Source organism: Acyrthosiphon pisum, chromosome A3 (genome assembly GCF_005508785.2).
Source record: "Acyrthosiphon pisum isolate AL4f chromosome A3, pea_aphid_22Mar2018_4r6ur, whole genome shotgun sequence".
Lineage (NCBI taxonomy): Eukaryota > Metazoa > Arthropoda > Insecta > Hemiptera > Aphididae > Acyrthosiphon > Acyrthosiphon pisum.
Window position 1 is genome coordinate 2,726,990 of NC_042496.1, and position 17,578 is coordinate 2,744,567.

At 30.8% G+C, this 17,578-nt stretch overlaps 1 protein-coding gene across 1 annotated transcript; it reads left to right on the forward strand.

Moving 5' to 3' along the window:
• The first annotated feature begins 2,070 nt into the window (after positions 1-2,070).
• LOC100159313 (beta-1,4-N-acetylgalactosaminyltransferase bre-4) lies at positions 2,071-17,317 on the forward strand. The gene is made up of 7 exons (XM_001942985.5): positions 2,071-2,770; positions 4,625-4,693; positions 4,799-5,024; positions 8,856-9,094; positions 9,763-9,983; positions 13,232-13,354; positions 14,747-17,317. The coding sequence occupies exons 1-7, from the start codon at positions 2,630-2,632 to the stop codon at positions 15,045-15,047; spliced, it is 1,320 nt and encodes a 439-aa protein (XP_001943020.2). The 5' UTR covers positions 2,071-2,629; the 3' UTR covers positions 15,048-17,317.
• Positions 17,318-17,578: the final 261 nt, after the last annotated feature.

Sequence of the window (17,578 nt, forward strand, 5' to 3'; positions counted from 1 at the left end):
TTTGCAAAATACATTATTATACTGTATTTGATTAATTTCAGGTTTATTAATTACACTTAAATGTTTGCCCCCCGGGCCCCCACCGAAACATCTGAGATCTTAAAATTTAAGGGAATAAATACCTTATAAAATATATTAAAATGTTTTGAATTTCATAGAAATTTTGTTGTAGGTAATACAACTGTGGTAGATATTTTCAACGTTGTTACACACTGCTACAGAGTATCCATGCTATATTACTATTATAGTAGTATAATAGTGTATAACAATATACCTACCTAATATTTATGTATTGTTAATATACATATATATATGTGGTACCTATAGTGTGATTGTGTGAATGTATTTTGTAAATTAAATTCATATTTTGCTATTTTGGTGAGATTATTAGGTAAATAATTAGTTTTTCATATTGGAATAACATTTGAAACACTAGATACTAGAAATTCGAATACAAATAGTGGGAAAACTATCTGTCCTGAAAAGTATACTGTTTATTGAAAATAATACTTAGTCGGGTACCTATTCTTACATAGGTAGGTACCACTACCTTGCAGTGGCGTATTTGGGGTATTGTCTTGGGGCCAGGGAGAGGGGTTATGATTTTATCTAGTAGCGAGTAGCCCCGCCTTTAAAGTTAGAGGCCTTAAGTTCGGACTCTGAAAACTTTTGCATATTATATAAAGTCTCAACTCTCAAGTTCATAAGTTAGATGCAATACATTTTACAAATCTACCACAGTATCACGACCTCAAACATTAACGGAGTCGTGGCTCAAAAAAAACTACCTTTCCATGCCACTGCTTGGAACAATAATTATTATATTTATAGTTTATACCTAGGGAAAAGATCGAATACGTACCTACATAGAATATGTTCTATGATACGTAGGAACCGTTACTGAATAAAACCATGATATTATATATTATATAATTGTGTGGAAATATAAAATAACCCCACGGTTATAACAACGATAGTGCGATACGTCGATACTGAATCGCGAACCCCCCCCCCCCCCCCCCATGAAAAAAAAAAATCCCAAAAATATAAATTTAAATTTGAACGCATGTACATACTACATACTCTACTCCTAATTAGTAATTACTAATTACCGTGTACCTATAATAAAATATAATAATATAGGTAATATTATAATGAAAATAATAATTAATCGTTAATTGTATAAAATATAGATTGTAAATCAAATAAAAATATATATATGAACACAATATGAATACGTCATGATATATTGTGTTATAAGTTATAAGAAAAAAAATTAAGTCTTAGGTAGTATATACATATTTCATATTATACTACTATAACAGTCAACAGATCATAATTATAAATAACAATAATTAGTAATATATTATAATTTTTAATTGTATAAGAAGCCAATATAGGCAATCTTATACACGTATACCCTTATTATAGTCTTATGTAAAAGAAATAAAAGAAAATCTTAAAATTTAAAATATAAATAATTATATATGTCTGAACTCTGAATATGACTGAATGAAGCTGTGAAGGGTCGGCTAGTAACTATATAAGTAGGTATAGTAAAAAATTTTAATGTTCTTATAATATTAGTATATAATATAAATTGAATTGCAACAAAATAATAATCATTATAATAATAAAATAAAATTATCATCGTTACCTATTATTCGTTCTATTGAATAAAATATTATATGAACTTCTTTTTCGTCGCTCAAGTTTATAGTTTATGTAGGGGGTTTGGTACCAGGGGAATGGATATAATCCAACTATGAACCTAGGGATAACAGGTACTTATATAATTATATTTGGCTATGGGTAAGCGGTAATTACTAATTAGTAGTTGGGTATACACGTGTTCACGTTATATTTATTTTCTGGGCTTTTTTTTCCGCCTACCGTCGTTACTAGTGTACCACGGTAACTATACCATAGAGCAAAGAACTATACCAACGATCGGTGGAAAACGAAAATAGTCACCCATGGTGGTTATTCGTAAAAAAAACCACTCGATTATAAAATAATACCATTAATGACGCGATGTACAATAATAAATACGTTAATTTATTATTTTTATCGCCCTGTACACACGTCTTAAAATATACGCGTGTGTCGTGCTCGTGCGGCCCGGGAGTGGTGCCGGTCATATGGCCGAGAAAAATCAATAAGCATGTGCGCGACCGCGTTCAACGGGGTAGTCTTCTGTGTGCACGCTGCGGTGTAACAACTGCAACCGCGATTGCGACATAGCCGCGGTCAGGTATATAACCATTATAACCGCGTGCGACCATTGCTGACCGACGACGACGACGACGACGACTGCAAAACAAATCGTATTTCGGTATGACGTGCCCACACAGTTTCTTCTAGCAACCGTCCGCCAGTCGAAACCCGTACGCGCGCGATATTATGACCACGTCGCTGCCACAGCTGCTGCTGCTGCTGCCCGAGTCTCGTCTCCCCGACCGGAAACAGTCGTCGACGAGATCAACGGCGTTTGCGTCTGCGACGGCACGCGACATTATGATGATGATATAGTGTATAGTGTCATAATATAATATTATTCATCGGGTTTCGCGTGTCCTCGAGGATCGCGTCCATGTCAGGCGAGCCATGAGGCTCATTATCTCATGTCATGGTGGTAGTGAGAGTGCAGAGAGCCCGGGTATTTCGCTACACGCCGACCGCAAAGATCTGGGCATGGACAGTCAAGGTGCTTCCGTTCGTTTTGGTGTTGCTCGTCGTTTTCGCCATGTGCTTCATAGCTATAACTCGCGTGAGTGTTATTTAAAATAATAATCGTTTGTTATGTACCTGGCGTATCGGTCTGCGAATCGTAACGTATTTTCGTTAAAAACGTTCGTAAACGATGGTAGCTGATGTCCAGACAAGCATAGGCGCAAATATAGCGTTTGGGCTAAAGCCTTACTTTGATAATATTGAATAGGTATAGGCTTAAAACAAAATTTAAGAAATGTTTGGGGGGGGCTTAGCCACTTAAGGCCCCCCTCCTATTTGCGCCTATGCAGACTAGACATTTATTTCCACATCACTTTTATATATTCCGAGCGGAGCGATTGATGTTCCAGCTATTGGTGTTACAATGATGGGTATTTTTATAAAATTTTTTTTTTCAACCTATAAAGCAGTAAAAATTCTTCAACCTTCAACTTTAAGTGCGGCTTATGGTATAAAATTGGATTTGATCGGTACTATTTTTTTTAAGGGGGGGGGGGGGGAAGAAATGGTCAGAAGAAAAATTCCTGGTATTTTTACAAATAATCGTGGAGAAAACGAAAAAAAAAATTACGAGAAACTGAAATATTTGATAGATTCACTAAAAATATTTATTGGACATGATAATATTTTAAAAAAAATGTTGTCTGATCTATTTGACTTTTTGTTGATAGCATTTTTGTTTCTAAGTCAAGAAGCTTGAGAATTTAATACGAGCTTAGGTTACAGCATTCTTAAGCACTATTTTTATTAAATAGACTTAATTTCTGATTTTGAAAAAATTCAAAGTATATAATATACATGCAGTGGCTTCCTGGCGATTTGCTAGACTCAGGCAGGTTAAAATTGTGAGGCCTAAAATTTCATTATCGTATATATAGGTATAAAGGGGCAAGAGCCTAAATATACTGATAAATCAACAATAAGTTACAAGTTCTACAACAATATGAATAGTTAAATAAATTAATAATCTCGTTAATAATAGAACATGTCATAAACTTAAACTTAATGGTTAATATTTAACAACATCCATACCTATACAAATATATAATTTAAAATAAGTCAATAAATATATTATAAATTAACCTTCCTACTTTTTAAATCGGCTATAATGTGTCATTAACATCATTATATTTTAGTCGTTCAGAAATTTCTTTTTTTTATAGATAGGTACTACAGCTGTCAGCTGAGATGGTGACTTCTTCTTGAGACAGAGTGTTTCGAAGATAATGTTTTACTTTTTTTTTTTTTATTAAATTCCGCTTGGAAAATTGAAATTTTATCATTAATTCGTTTAAAATTTGATTATTTTATTCGACATCAGATAATATATAAGTAGGTACCTAGTAGAAATTACAACAAATTAATGTTTAAAATATAAATGGTACAATTTTTTTACTCATCAACTTGACTTTTTTTCATTGTATCTATAAAATGAGGTCCTGTCCAACTACCATGTATAGGTACAAGAAAAATAACGATTTTAGTTAGTTAGAGGTATCTACTACTTACATATTATTTGTATCTATATATTACAATATATATAGGTACCTTTTATAAGTTATAATTTATAATTAAAAATTGCTTTAAAGTTTAAACAATATAACAATTCAAAAACTAAAGTATTCAGTCCTTCGGTCGACATTTTAAGTGTTTTGAACTTTGTGAACATTTTTATTATTAATTCCGAGTACCACAGTGTCCAATTAACAATTTTCAAAGTAAAAAAAAAATTAAATGATGACTAGGTACGTCACTGATACACGGTACAAACAGTATATTATTTGCGTATAGTTTTATATTTTACCGAGTCGATCTAATTCGTAGTATTTTTTAAGTACTGCATATTCTGTGTACCCATCATACGTAAATGTTTGTATTAATAATTTTACAGGCTCCAGCTTTACAAAAACGAAATTCTCTGAAGGTCAACAGCTTACATGTGGCAAAATTAAAACCAGATGTAAGTATTATTTCGTAAATATGATATATAAACGTTTATGATATTTTTGAATTAAAACCTATTTAATTTTTTTAAATTAATAAAATAATATACTTCGAAAATTAGCCAGCTAGCAGTGCACAGAATAAAGATTTCCAGTTAGAACGTTTGTTGAAGTCAAAGCCACCAAACCTTCACTTGTTCGTCACTCAGTTGAAGAACGAAGCTAACGGATATTGTTCGGGAAAATTAGCGGAGTTGCAAAGGAATGCAGAAAAATCAAATATAATTTCAGAAAGATTAGAACCATGTCGACCAAAACCATGGTGCCCAAAAATACCACCAGTGTTATGTAAGTATAATATCTTAAGGGCTGGGTGTTAAGGAGTTAAAAATTTAAACTAATTAGGTAATTTGTCACTTTTTTTTTAACCACTAACTTTAAATTGAATAAGTTACCTACTTTTGTAACATATATATAACGTGTTAACTTCAAGTTAATATTTTATACAAAAGTATTAAAATTAAGTTAAGGGGCTGGAGCGTAATCCATTCTAAAGAGTAAAAACTAGGCATTTTATATTTCAGTTCATAAGGGTCTTGTGGATGTGTTGAATGTAAATGAACATTCGTGTGTGTAATTTGTAGTACCGATCACGTTGTGTAAGGGCATCATAGTGACCGGATATGTACGTCATTAACCTACGCACATGCACGTGTCACCACATATTACTTAATACAATTTTTTTCAAAAAATACTGCTAATGACTTCCAATCACTACGCTCAATAGGATGTTCCAATTTAAATTTTGAAAGCGGATTTGAATCTCCTCTAAGTTTACTATGCTTTGACTGTCGTACATTTTTCATATCCTATATCAATGTATTTCAATTTGAATTATGAATATAATCTATTTTTACTCTTTTTATTAGTAAATTTCTAAGTAAGAAAAATAAAAATTAGAAAAATGAAATTGTCAAACTTAGATAATTTAGTGACAAATTCAAATCAACTTTAAAAATTAATATCAGAACATTATATTAGGCGTAGTGATTGAAGTCATGGGCTATGTTTTCGACCGAAAATTAATCACGCTCTACCCCCCTTAAGTTTTTAAATAAACATTAATTTATAATTTTGTAGTTTGAGAAATATATAATATATTGTTTGCTTTGGTACCGCTGGATACGAGGCCACTAGGGCTGCCTTTTACATTAATGACTGGATGAATAATATAGATCAGAGATAATCGATAATCATAGAAATGTTTAAGATCATATTTTTTAAAATAGTAAAAATGTAAAATCGTTAGATTGACCTTGACTTTGACGCATACACATCAGTGGCTGGTGGACGTATAGTCGGTATTAAATCAAATACTATTTAATATTATTATATAAATAATTTAATCAAATACAATACTTATCCACTTAGATAATATTAATAACACGTCATATTATACAATCAAGTCGCGATATCTCGATTTTTTTTCTTTAAAGCCCTTCAAGTTGTGTTTTAGGTAGGTACCTATATATATAACTTGAAAAATACATAATTCGAATTTGTTTTTATTCCCCTCGAGATTCGAGCTATCGAGACTCGACTGTAAATGTATTTACAATTACCACGTGTATACCATATGTGAGTATGTGACCCCAATCAGTTTATTTGTAAGCCATTAGTAACATCACAGAATATATCGATGCATTAAAGTGTTTAATGTCACTAAATAACAACTATAATAGTATCTAAGTACCTATCTATCTTTTTATTTATTTTTATTTTATATAATCGCGATAACCAAGAATATCCTCATTGAGTACTACTGTGTAATAAAAATAAATAAAATAATTTTTTTTACAGTTCATAAAAAAATAGTTTGAATTATAAGAATTAGTCTTATTTAGAATTTGGAACTTAGTATTTACTTAAGTTTTGTATACATTTTTATAAAAAATGTGTTTTATTTTGTTTTATAATATACTAAATTCAAAATGCTATATACCTAACTCAACCATTAGGTTACCATCTAAAAAAAAAAATTAAACGTTCTTCACATTTGAAAACTGACCTAAATATAGAAAAAAAAGGTGGGTAAGTGAATGTCGCTCTGCTGTACAGTAGGTTACAAGTGGGTCACTGTCTAATGTATAGTATTCAATTTGAATTCAATGATATAATATAACTGTATAAGAAAAACGATTCTGAGCGGAGACGGTTTGTCAGTCTAGGTATTAGACATACCTATTATAGGTATACTTATCTATAGTATTAAAAAAAAATTGACCTATAATAGGTATCAATAATAAATTCCAAATTAATCATATCACAATATCCATTAGGTAACGCGTTATACATCAATAACAAACCGTGGTACTATCATAGATATATAATAGTATACTTTAGAAGTTTCAAGTACCCACAAATAATATTATACAATCACAACAAAATAACTAAAATAGTTATTCCAGGTTATTTAATATGTAATTTCGTCCAAATTTGAACTTAAAATGACTATAAAAATAAACTGTGCTTATGTATTTCTTAGAATTTTTGGTAACAGAATTAAATATTTACGTGAAATCTTGTTTTAAATTTTCAATCCTTAGATATAAAAGTTGAACATTTTATAAATTTTTAACTACAAAATAATTATTCAATTTTAAATTTGATAAATTTTGTCAAAATTTCAACTTCAAATGTTTATAAAGAAAATGTGAAAATGTGTATTTTTAATATTTTACAATTGCTATTGTAACAATATATCAGGAGCCTTGCATTCAATTTTCACGCATTTTTACCAAACAAATAAAATTTTATTGATATTTATAGAAAAAAAAACTAAAAAAATTGAAAACTTACGATGTCCGTAAGCAGCTCAAAAAGAGTCAAGTTATTTTCAAATTTTTATCGCGTATATAAAATTCTAATATGAACATTCAGTGAAATTTTCAAGTATCTACAGTCATTCGTTTTTTAGTTACAATAAAATAAGATAATCGTTACGTAAGAAATCTAGTGAATATCAAATGTTGTAAAAATTTGAATTTCAAACGCTCATAAAAATTTAATTTGAGTTTCTTATAGACATTTTTTTTTTTGATAAAGGTAGATTAACCTATAAGGAATCTTGTATTACATTTTAAAATCTTAGTTCTAAAAAGAAAAATTTTTACGAATTATTAACTCAAAATAATTTGCTAATTTTCGTGATTTTTACATATTTTGTCAATTTTTGAACTTTAAATGCTAATAAAAAAAAACTGTGACTAATTATTTTTCAAATCTCATTGTAACAATATCGTAGAAGCCTTGTATTAAATTTTCAAGTATTTTTACTCAACAAATAAAGTTTTATTGACATTCATAGAAAAAAAAACTAATTAAATTGGAAACTGAAATTGTCCGTAAACAGCTCAAAACAAATCAAAATATTTTTAAAATTTTATCATGTATAGAAAATAGAAATATAAACAACCAGTGAAAATTTCATGTATCTACAGTCATTCGTTTTAAAGTTACACCAAAAACCAAAATCAATTTTCTCGAAAACAGATTTTGCGTAAAAATTCCCGTTTTTCCTTAATTTTTCTTTTGTTTTTCACGGCGCTTTTGAAAACTAATGGAAAAATTTTACTTTTTCCCCCCCAAAGTACCAACTAGATTCACTTTCCTATCAGAAAAGGTAATGTTGAAGAAAATCCAAGCACTTTTACTGTCCTAAAAGGTGATGACAGACATAAAAAAAAAAAATAAATAAATAAAAAAAAAAAAAAAACACTTCATTGTAAAATCAATACATTCACCGTTCCACTCAGAATCTAAAATAGTTAACGCATAAATATGATCAATGGTCATTCTTTAGTACCTCGATTAACAAAACCATTGTGGTTAAAATCAAACATCTCTACGAAGAGATATATTAGTATAGTAATATAATTAATTATATACCTATCATATATTTCGAATACGGATATTTAGTATCATATGCAGTATCTAGGTACTTAATGTACCTACCTACCTACCTACCGATAATGGTAGGTACACCAGTGCAATGCGTATCATCATTTGACAAATGACAATGGTCAATTAATGTTACACAAGGACATGCGGAATGAACCGTTCGAATGTGTTATAGACTAAAGTAATATTATGTGTTTTGTTTGCATTTCAAAATTGTAGACGGTGCTGAGAAATTGGATAGCGTCGCCGTTAATATGACCGAAGAGGAAATAGTGGACGCGGTTGGATCAATGGGCGGGGGCGGTTCTTGGGCACCGGATGATTGTAAAGCAAGACACTCGGTGTGCATCATCATACCATACAGGGACAGAAAAGATCATTTATGGACATTGTTGTACAGGCTAATACCGGTGTTGAAAAGACAACAGTTGGATTTCAAAATATTTGTCGTCGAACAGGTACGCGAAATATACGAAACGAATGATGTCGTGTGACTTGTAGAATAGATACATATTAGGAGTATATCGTATGAGCATGAAGTGTGCTGCAAAATAATCAAATATCTTATCTATTTTTTATTAACCATTTAGCATTTAAATGCCATTTGCATATTATTATATTATTAATTATTTGTTGAATATTTTTTTTACTAACTATTTTATTATCCTGCAGCTCATCACCACGAGTGAATATTACGTGATTGAGAAATTTACTAAGGAATTAGAGATAGATTTAAAAAAAATTGAATAAAAATCTTCATAAATTAGTTTCCATTTAGGTAAACACAAATCGTTATTGTTCGGTCTATATTATAAAAGGAAGAGCAAACATTTGGAGAAATATTTATATTTTTGTAAATTTTAATAACATTTATTGCTTGTTATGGTATATATGGTGCTGGTAGAGGTACATGGTATATCTAAATATATGATTTATTTCAAATATTATATTGGTTTTCTGTAATTTCTCATACGTAACATATTAATAACATTGTTATATAATATGCTATACGTTATTATTATTTTTACCATACAAATATTGTTTACCTACTTGTTAAAAAGTGCAGTAAAAACTAAAAAGTTATTATATGAACTGCTGCAATTTCAAAATGTTTGTCTATATATAGGTCAGCAATGTAACGTTCAATAAAGGGGCAATTATGAATGCGGCTTTTTTGACGATTTATCGTACGTACGGCCTACGTGGTGAGGGTGATTGGCATAAAGGGCTGTACGGCTGCTATGTCTTCCATGATGTGGACATGTTGCCAGAGGACGACAGAAACATGTACAGTTGTCCGGAATTTCCCAGACACTTGTCGGTGGCCGTCAACGAATTTAAATATCAGTAAGCATAATATAGATAACCTTAAAATACGTATAATCTTTATAGACAATATTACCATATTATTGTCCATACTGTGTAATATCAATAATATCATATTATTATCGTCATAGGGTTACATACAAATCCAGTCAACGCATAGGCCGTATGTGTTACAAAATAAAATACACTAAAATACTGCAATTATATAAAACATTAAAATAAAATATAAACTTAACAAATTATAATTATTGCAATAATTACATTATACAAACTAAATACTGGACAAAATAATTTATATTTAATATTACCATTAGGAAAATTAACTCTCGTCACAGGCTCTTTTGTTCTATTTTTAACATGATGCAATAAACTTGAACTAGTTGTCCTGTGCTACGTTATCCACCCAACATTACCTATTTATTGTGTTATTTCAGCTCATTATTGTATTTCAATTTAATCGTTCCAATTGAAAATTATAATTTATATTCGCTCAAAATTTAAAAGTACATGTCTTAAGATTTATCTAAGTTTTTTTAAGTTTTGATCATTGTATACATATATATATATAAGCACATAACATTTCATATAAATTCCATAGGGTTATAGCTAGTATAACAGGATAAAATAACTATTTGGGAGTATGAAGCTCATTGCAAATTATAAGAAGCTATTATTTAAAATAATTAGCCCCCCCCCCTGGAGCCGCCCCTGGTATAATACCTACCTATATTACATTTACATACAGCGGAGAACGGGTGTTATAATACAGGGTGATTCACAAAACTTTTCTATTGTACATTTTTTAGTGAATAATTTTTCTGAATATTTGGGTGTAGGGCGTAGGCATCTAATTTAAAATTTGAATAGGTAGTTTTCGAGTTACTTAACATTGTGTATTAAAGATAATAGATTTGGGAAAAAGGAGCTATGGAAATTATTTGAACATTTTAGTAATTTTAAATTAAACTTTTATAATTAGTAAATTAAACATAAAATGCTTGTATAAAAATTAAATATTTTTGAATTGCTATTTTAACTTCTTATGTAAGGAACCTCGTATTAAAGTTTCAAGATTTTGACCCATACAATTGTTTTTATTAAAATGTAAGTATTTAGGGAAAAAAATTCAAATGTCAATGAATAGTTGAAAAATAGTCATATAAACATTTGGTGAAAATCTAAAGTATCCGAGTAACACTGAAAAACAAAATCAATTTTGTCAAAGAGAGGTTTTGTGTAAAAACTAAAAACTTCCGTGTTTTATTAAATTTATTTTGTTTTTCTCTACGCTTTTAAAAAGTACTTTGACCACCTATCAGGAAAGATGCTGAAGTTGAAATCAAAGCATTTTTACTTCCCCAAAAGGTGATGGTAGACATAAAAAATTTTTTTTATAAAATAACCACACAATATCATTGTAAAATCAATACATTCATCGCTAAGCTCAAAATCTATAATGGCGGGGGGGTTTATTTGGTAAATCACCCTGTATATAATAATATAGTCGGTATCGTGATATAGTACTATAATAATAGTGATAACCAAAACCAATGCCCTCCGAGAAACTATCAAAAACATACGAAAGCCTTTTGCCGAATTACATCGAAATACGGCGCAAGTATAAAACCGTCATTGATTTTATCAACGTGCCAAAAATACTTTCTTACGTTGGTAATATAATATTATCCACCCTACATTCAAGTCTTATCCTTTATAAATACCCACGGTTGGTTTTATAGTGCTCTAATATTATATAGCCTCGTTATTAAGGTTGAACAAACATGAACAAAATATATGTATAGGTATCTAACCTATATAACCTATAAATAGTGGTCGCGACGTCGTCTCAATTATTAGATTAACAATCTATAAGTACACTGACCGTCTGATGATGACGTCGCGACGGGTTTTAATAAAGTTTATATAATATGTGCATAATATAAGCTCTCCTACTAATCGGCGTCGGATAGTATACATTTTATAAAAAAAGCCAAAATAGGATTAACGCTCTCACAGACTTTCGATATTAGCATATAGAATTACATTATTCAATTATTGATGTATGGGCAGGTATATGTAATAAGTATGGTAATAATATGTATTGGTTACTGTTTAGCAATAAATGTTATATAATCGTTAATCAGGCAATCGGGTTACTTCCGAATGTAACTTGGAGTTCAGAATATATAGATAGGTACCTACGTGGTACGACACACTATACATATAAATTACGAGTATAATGTCTACATATATATATATACGGGAAACGGATTTTTACAAATTTAAATTTTTTAGGGAAACACAATTCAAAAAATGAACTTTTTTTATGCTTTTAAAGTTATATTTTTACAATCTCCTTCTGTGATGAATCTTTTTTTCCGATAGGAGTTTTAAAAATATAGCGCCACGGTTATATTTTAATTTTAGGTATCACTTACTACTTAGGACTTGGCCGTATACTCACAAGTCACAAGTGGCCTAAGGTCATACTACTCCTTGAGAGTTGAGATTTTTTGGTTCATGATAGAATACTACACATCAAAATTGGTAAAGTATAGGTAGTTTTCGAATACATCGAGGACAAACAAAATATGTGCTGTCCCACATACGCTGCTGCAGGGGCGCAATTCCAATGAAAAGTTTAGGGGTGCTAAAGCCCTTATATTTTTTTACATGTTATTTTATGGTAATGGAAATCAGCCTAAAATGTAAGTCAACATGAACAAATTCGGGGGTACTAAATTAAAAATTCGGGGTGATAAGCACACCCAACCCCCCTTAAATTGCGCCTATGCGCCGCTGTCTCTTTATAATATATTTAATACTCTGTCCATCGAGAGAACATGTTGATGCCCGACGAAAATCGGCTCTTCTCCACATCCCTGCCCAACTATCCCTGTCATAGTGGAACCGTTGTCGAAGGCAGGGTGTCGAGTAGATATGCGCAGAATCGGTGAGTTCTCTCGTTTGACAGAGAATATAGGATGGTACAGATGACTACAATGTATGTAAACTTCTATACCTAATTAAAACAATTTTGTTTTCAAATAACTCATCAATTTATTAAAGATAATATATGAATTTAAAAATTCTGTACGATATTAGATATTATAGGTAATCTAAAATGGTTAAAAGTATAATATTATTCTTATTCAGACAAATATATTTAAAAAAAATAAATTAGTATAGATATATTGTATATCATACAGGTTTACCCACTGCGTAGTGTGTACCCACAATATAATTTTTTTTCATTAACAATCTTATAGATTACCTTACCACAAGTTGGTGGGCGGCGTGTTCAACATAAGACCGGATCATTACTTCCTCGTCAACGGCTACTCGAATCTGTTTTGGGGTTGGGGTGGTGAAGACGACGATATGGGATATAGGTAAGCACTTTATATGACATATTCGTATTATATAATGTATATACATGTAAAATACTAAAATGTATGTATATAAGTTTATAACATTGTATTATAACAATAATATGTTGTATGCTCATTACCTAATGGTGCAACTATAAAATTGTTTTCAAGAGGGAGGGATAAATGTCTGAATACCATATAATATTATATAATGACAAAAGTACGATGATATATAACGTAAACCAACAAAACCGATGACGCGTACAATTATATTCAGATATTTAAGTTGTGTACGCGATTGCGAAACGGTAGATACCTACGAGCGTACATTTGTGATTAATATACATTTTACGTCAATATATACTGCTCATGCGAAAGGGCTCTCTAAAGTCTAAACACCCTAAAGCCCCACTCCTAAGTCTTGCCATCGTAATAGGTCTAACCTACTTGGCTACCTGTATATAATATATGCAAATATAACGTGAGTATAGGTACGTGACTACGTGAGGTATTTACAACAATCGCCGATAAAACGCTGATACACAATACTGAATACACATACACTATGTATACCTTTATAATGGTTTAGCCTATTTCGTATAGGTAACGAGATTTCCAATTATTGTTGATATATAATTGTATTTAAAAAAAATATATTAGTTGAGTTTGAATTAAATATATTTAAACGTTATCGTATAGTTTGGAGTATACTAATTGGCGCCTGCAATGACGTTGTTTAATTTTTATTTTCTGAACACTCGACATTTTCAAGCAACCCACTTTAGGTATATATGTTGAAGAGCAGTGTGACAATTTAGATATGTATCGACATATAACACGCATAGGCTAAAACTATGTTAAAATACAGAATATTAAATACGTAAAATGTATACCTATCATCGCGTGATCTAAAAACGCCATTTTAATTACACGTTAAAATTTTAGCTAATTTAATAATTAAATATAAATATTATATCAATTATATATCGCGGGTTTATGAATAATAACTCAAAAGTGCGTTGTTTATTTTATAAAAATGAAAAGTATAGTCTATCATTATTCATTATATACAATAGATGTACAACGACACCGAATAAAATTAATAAAATGTAAAATATGTATACCTACTTGTAAAAGCGTTGGTGATCGCCGTCCCGTTTATAATAATAATTATATACACATTCAAAGAAATACAGAATAAATCCCCAAGCTTGTTCACCCCCTTTTATTCATTAATAATGTATTCGAAAAAAGCTGCCGTTCGCAGCAATAGTGTTTCACCATAAAAAACCCACCTGCACCTCCACAAGATCACACCTCGCTCACCCCATCCTTATGTCGTCCTGTCAAAAAATGCCTACCTACCCGTAAACAAAATACATAATATTATGCCTTGTCTTTTCCACCCTGCAGGTTGGAACAGGTCGGCTTGCCGATCACCCGGCCACCAGAGCGGTTGGCCCGGTACACGATGGTCAAACACGTGAAGCGCAAACCCCTCGCCCACGCCGTCCGACTCAAGTTGGTGCACACCAGCCAGAAACGTTACAGGGCCGACGGGCTGAACACGCTCAAGTACGAAGTTTTCAGGGTGGACACCGAGAAATTGTACACCCGGATATTGGTGGGTGTCGGCGACATGCCCGAATACGTCCGATCGTTCGAGGTCGGCCGGCGGACCACCACCACGGTGCAGAACAAGAGGTGGAAGTGACCGAGCACCACTTATAATAATATAATATAAGATATGATATGCCGAGTATGATATGTGGGTACTGGGTACGTTCATTAACTGGATCGTCTGTAACCCTAGGCTAGTCCCTAGCCAGTATATTCGTGATGCAGTGCGAATATTTCAGTGCAGTTCGTTTTTTTTTTTTTAATGACATACTATTATCATCCCATCAGGGAGGCCATTTTAGTCATATTGTATCGTATAAAAAAAAAAAAAATTGCACTTAAAAAGTATTCGCACTACATTTTGCAGAACTAGGGTTACTATTATACTCCGCGTTTAATTAACACACTTTATATTATGACCTATATATCATATTAATATGACCTTATATATTTTATACTTCTGTAATACTGTTATATAGTGTATATCATGCCGCGTATAATAATTATATTGTATGCATATACCTATAATATAATGCGCAACGACGTGGCGGCATGGGCGGGTCCAGGGGTCGGAATCCTAGAATTTTTTTCATTAGTAGAAAAATTTATCAGTAGTAAATATTGGCTCTAATATTGTATCAAGAATGATTTTGTATTTTTGTTAAAATATTGAAAACAACTGTGCATCCCCCCTCTCCGCCTATTTGTTTTAAGTTGGGGCCTTTTTGATACGTACGTATTGATATTATATCGTTGAGTATATAGATAGTTTTTATACATATTATAGAATGTAGCAGGCCCTATCCTAAAGATTTTTTTATTTTTGTCCAATGTACAGTGGGATGTGTGTTGATGACTGATATTATGAAGAGGGGGTAGTAGATGTAATTCTTAAGAGCCACGACTCACGGGAGTTTATTATTTTGATATTTTACGATATAACATCATAATCATATCATAATAAATAGGACCGTGGATTACGAGGATGTTGTAATTGGAAAGCTTAAAGTTATCTTCGCCCCCTCGATCACGAAATTTCCAAACATATTGCTATACAGTATATATTTTTATTCTTATTTTAATAGCGGCGCAGTGGTTATATGATTTGTAAGAATAGGCAGGCGGTACAGGTGATTATTATATTCTGACTTAGCCTACACGATTGTCAAATCACCGACTGCTGCACTTATGGTATTTAATACCGTCCACTTAGGGTTCTATTCGGTTTGTTGGAATAAGGCCTGTTACATATTATTATTATATTATTACTGTAATATTGTTGTATAATACTAGTGCTATCTCTACTCAACATTATACTTGGTAGTTAGTGTAATATTATAATATAAGTACTATATAGGACAGGTCGTGGATACAGTATATCTAATTACGGCTATTCTTATCTGCGTATAGTATACCTAAAAATAAACACTGTTATGCTATTTAAGTGCGTACACATAAAATGTAATGTTAAAATATGAATATATTTATACATTACTATACGGTATACATAATATATTTATTATTTATTTTTGTATAGGGTTTTTGTACCTGTTGAAACTCGTATATAACTATTATATTATTATATAATATAATAAAATGTATATACCTATCACCTATAATCCGTATATTTTATATTATGTCGTAGGCCATTTGAAAAATTCGACTTTTTAAGCCCATTGCGACGCTTTGAATTAATTATAACTATTATAAGTATTTTTAGTTCTCCCGATTACATCGGTGGATTTTTAGACCTATTATTGCAACGACATGTTCGGTCTTTTGCGGAAATATTTGTAAAATTGCTTATTTTTTTTTTTTAACAGATTCTGACAGGTATAATTGTTAAATAATATTAATCAAGCTAACAAAATGTCTATAGATGTTTTACCAATAGTAAACGTAAATAAAATAGAAAAACCTTATTATTAATACTATTAAGTATTATCAAACAGTATTATATGTATCACATTATCACGTATGAACTGCAGTTTTTAAATTACTATACCTACTTTTTGTTTATTCGAATACGTTGTTTTCTCATTGTGGCTATTGAATAGTAGTTATAATTTCTACAATAACGGACTGTCTCATTGCAATAAATGGCCTGAAATGTCCACGTTTTTTCCAAACGATATGCGCGTATATATTATTATTATTATTATTATTAATTATTATTATTATAATACGCCTATTATACATTATTATTATATTATTCGTTTGAATAAATCGTCCTCCTATTATTATTATAATTAATAATTAGGTATTAACTATTATAGTTTGGATACCGTTGTTGAATTAGCATATAAACAGAATATGTTTTTTGAAATTATGTTATTTTTAATATATTATACCGTGTTCTTTAATTGCCATGTATTTGTTATTTAAACAAACATTGAAGATAAATCGGAAGCAGGGGCGTATTTGAGAGTTCACCTTTTGGTGACGGAGGAGGAGGGCGGGATGTGATAGGAAAAAAGGACCGAAAAAAGTAAATATAATATAATATGCATAATAATCAAAACACAGCTTTATTTAAAAATAATATTTATATTTATTTTATTTATGCTTGGAAATCTGTAAATTTCATCATCAACACATACTGCGGTAGAATTAAACCAAATGTTA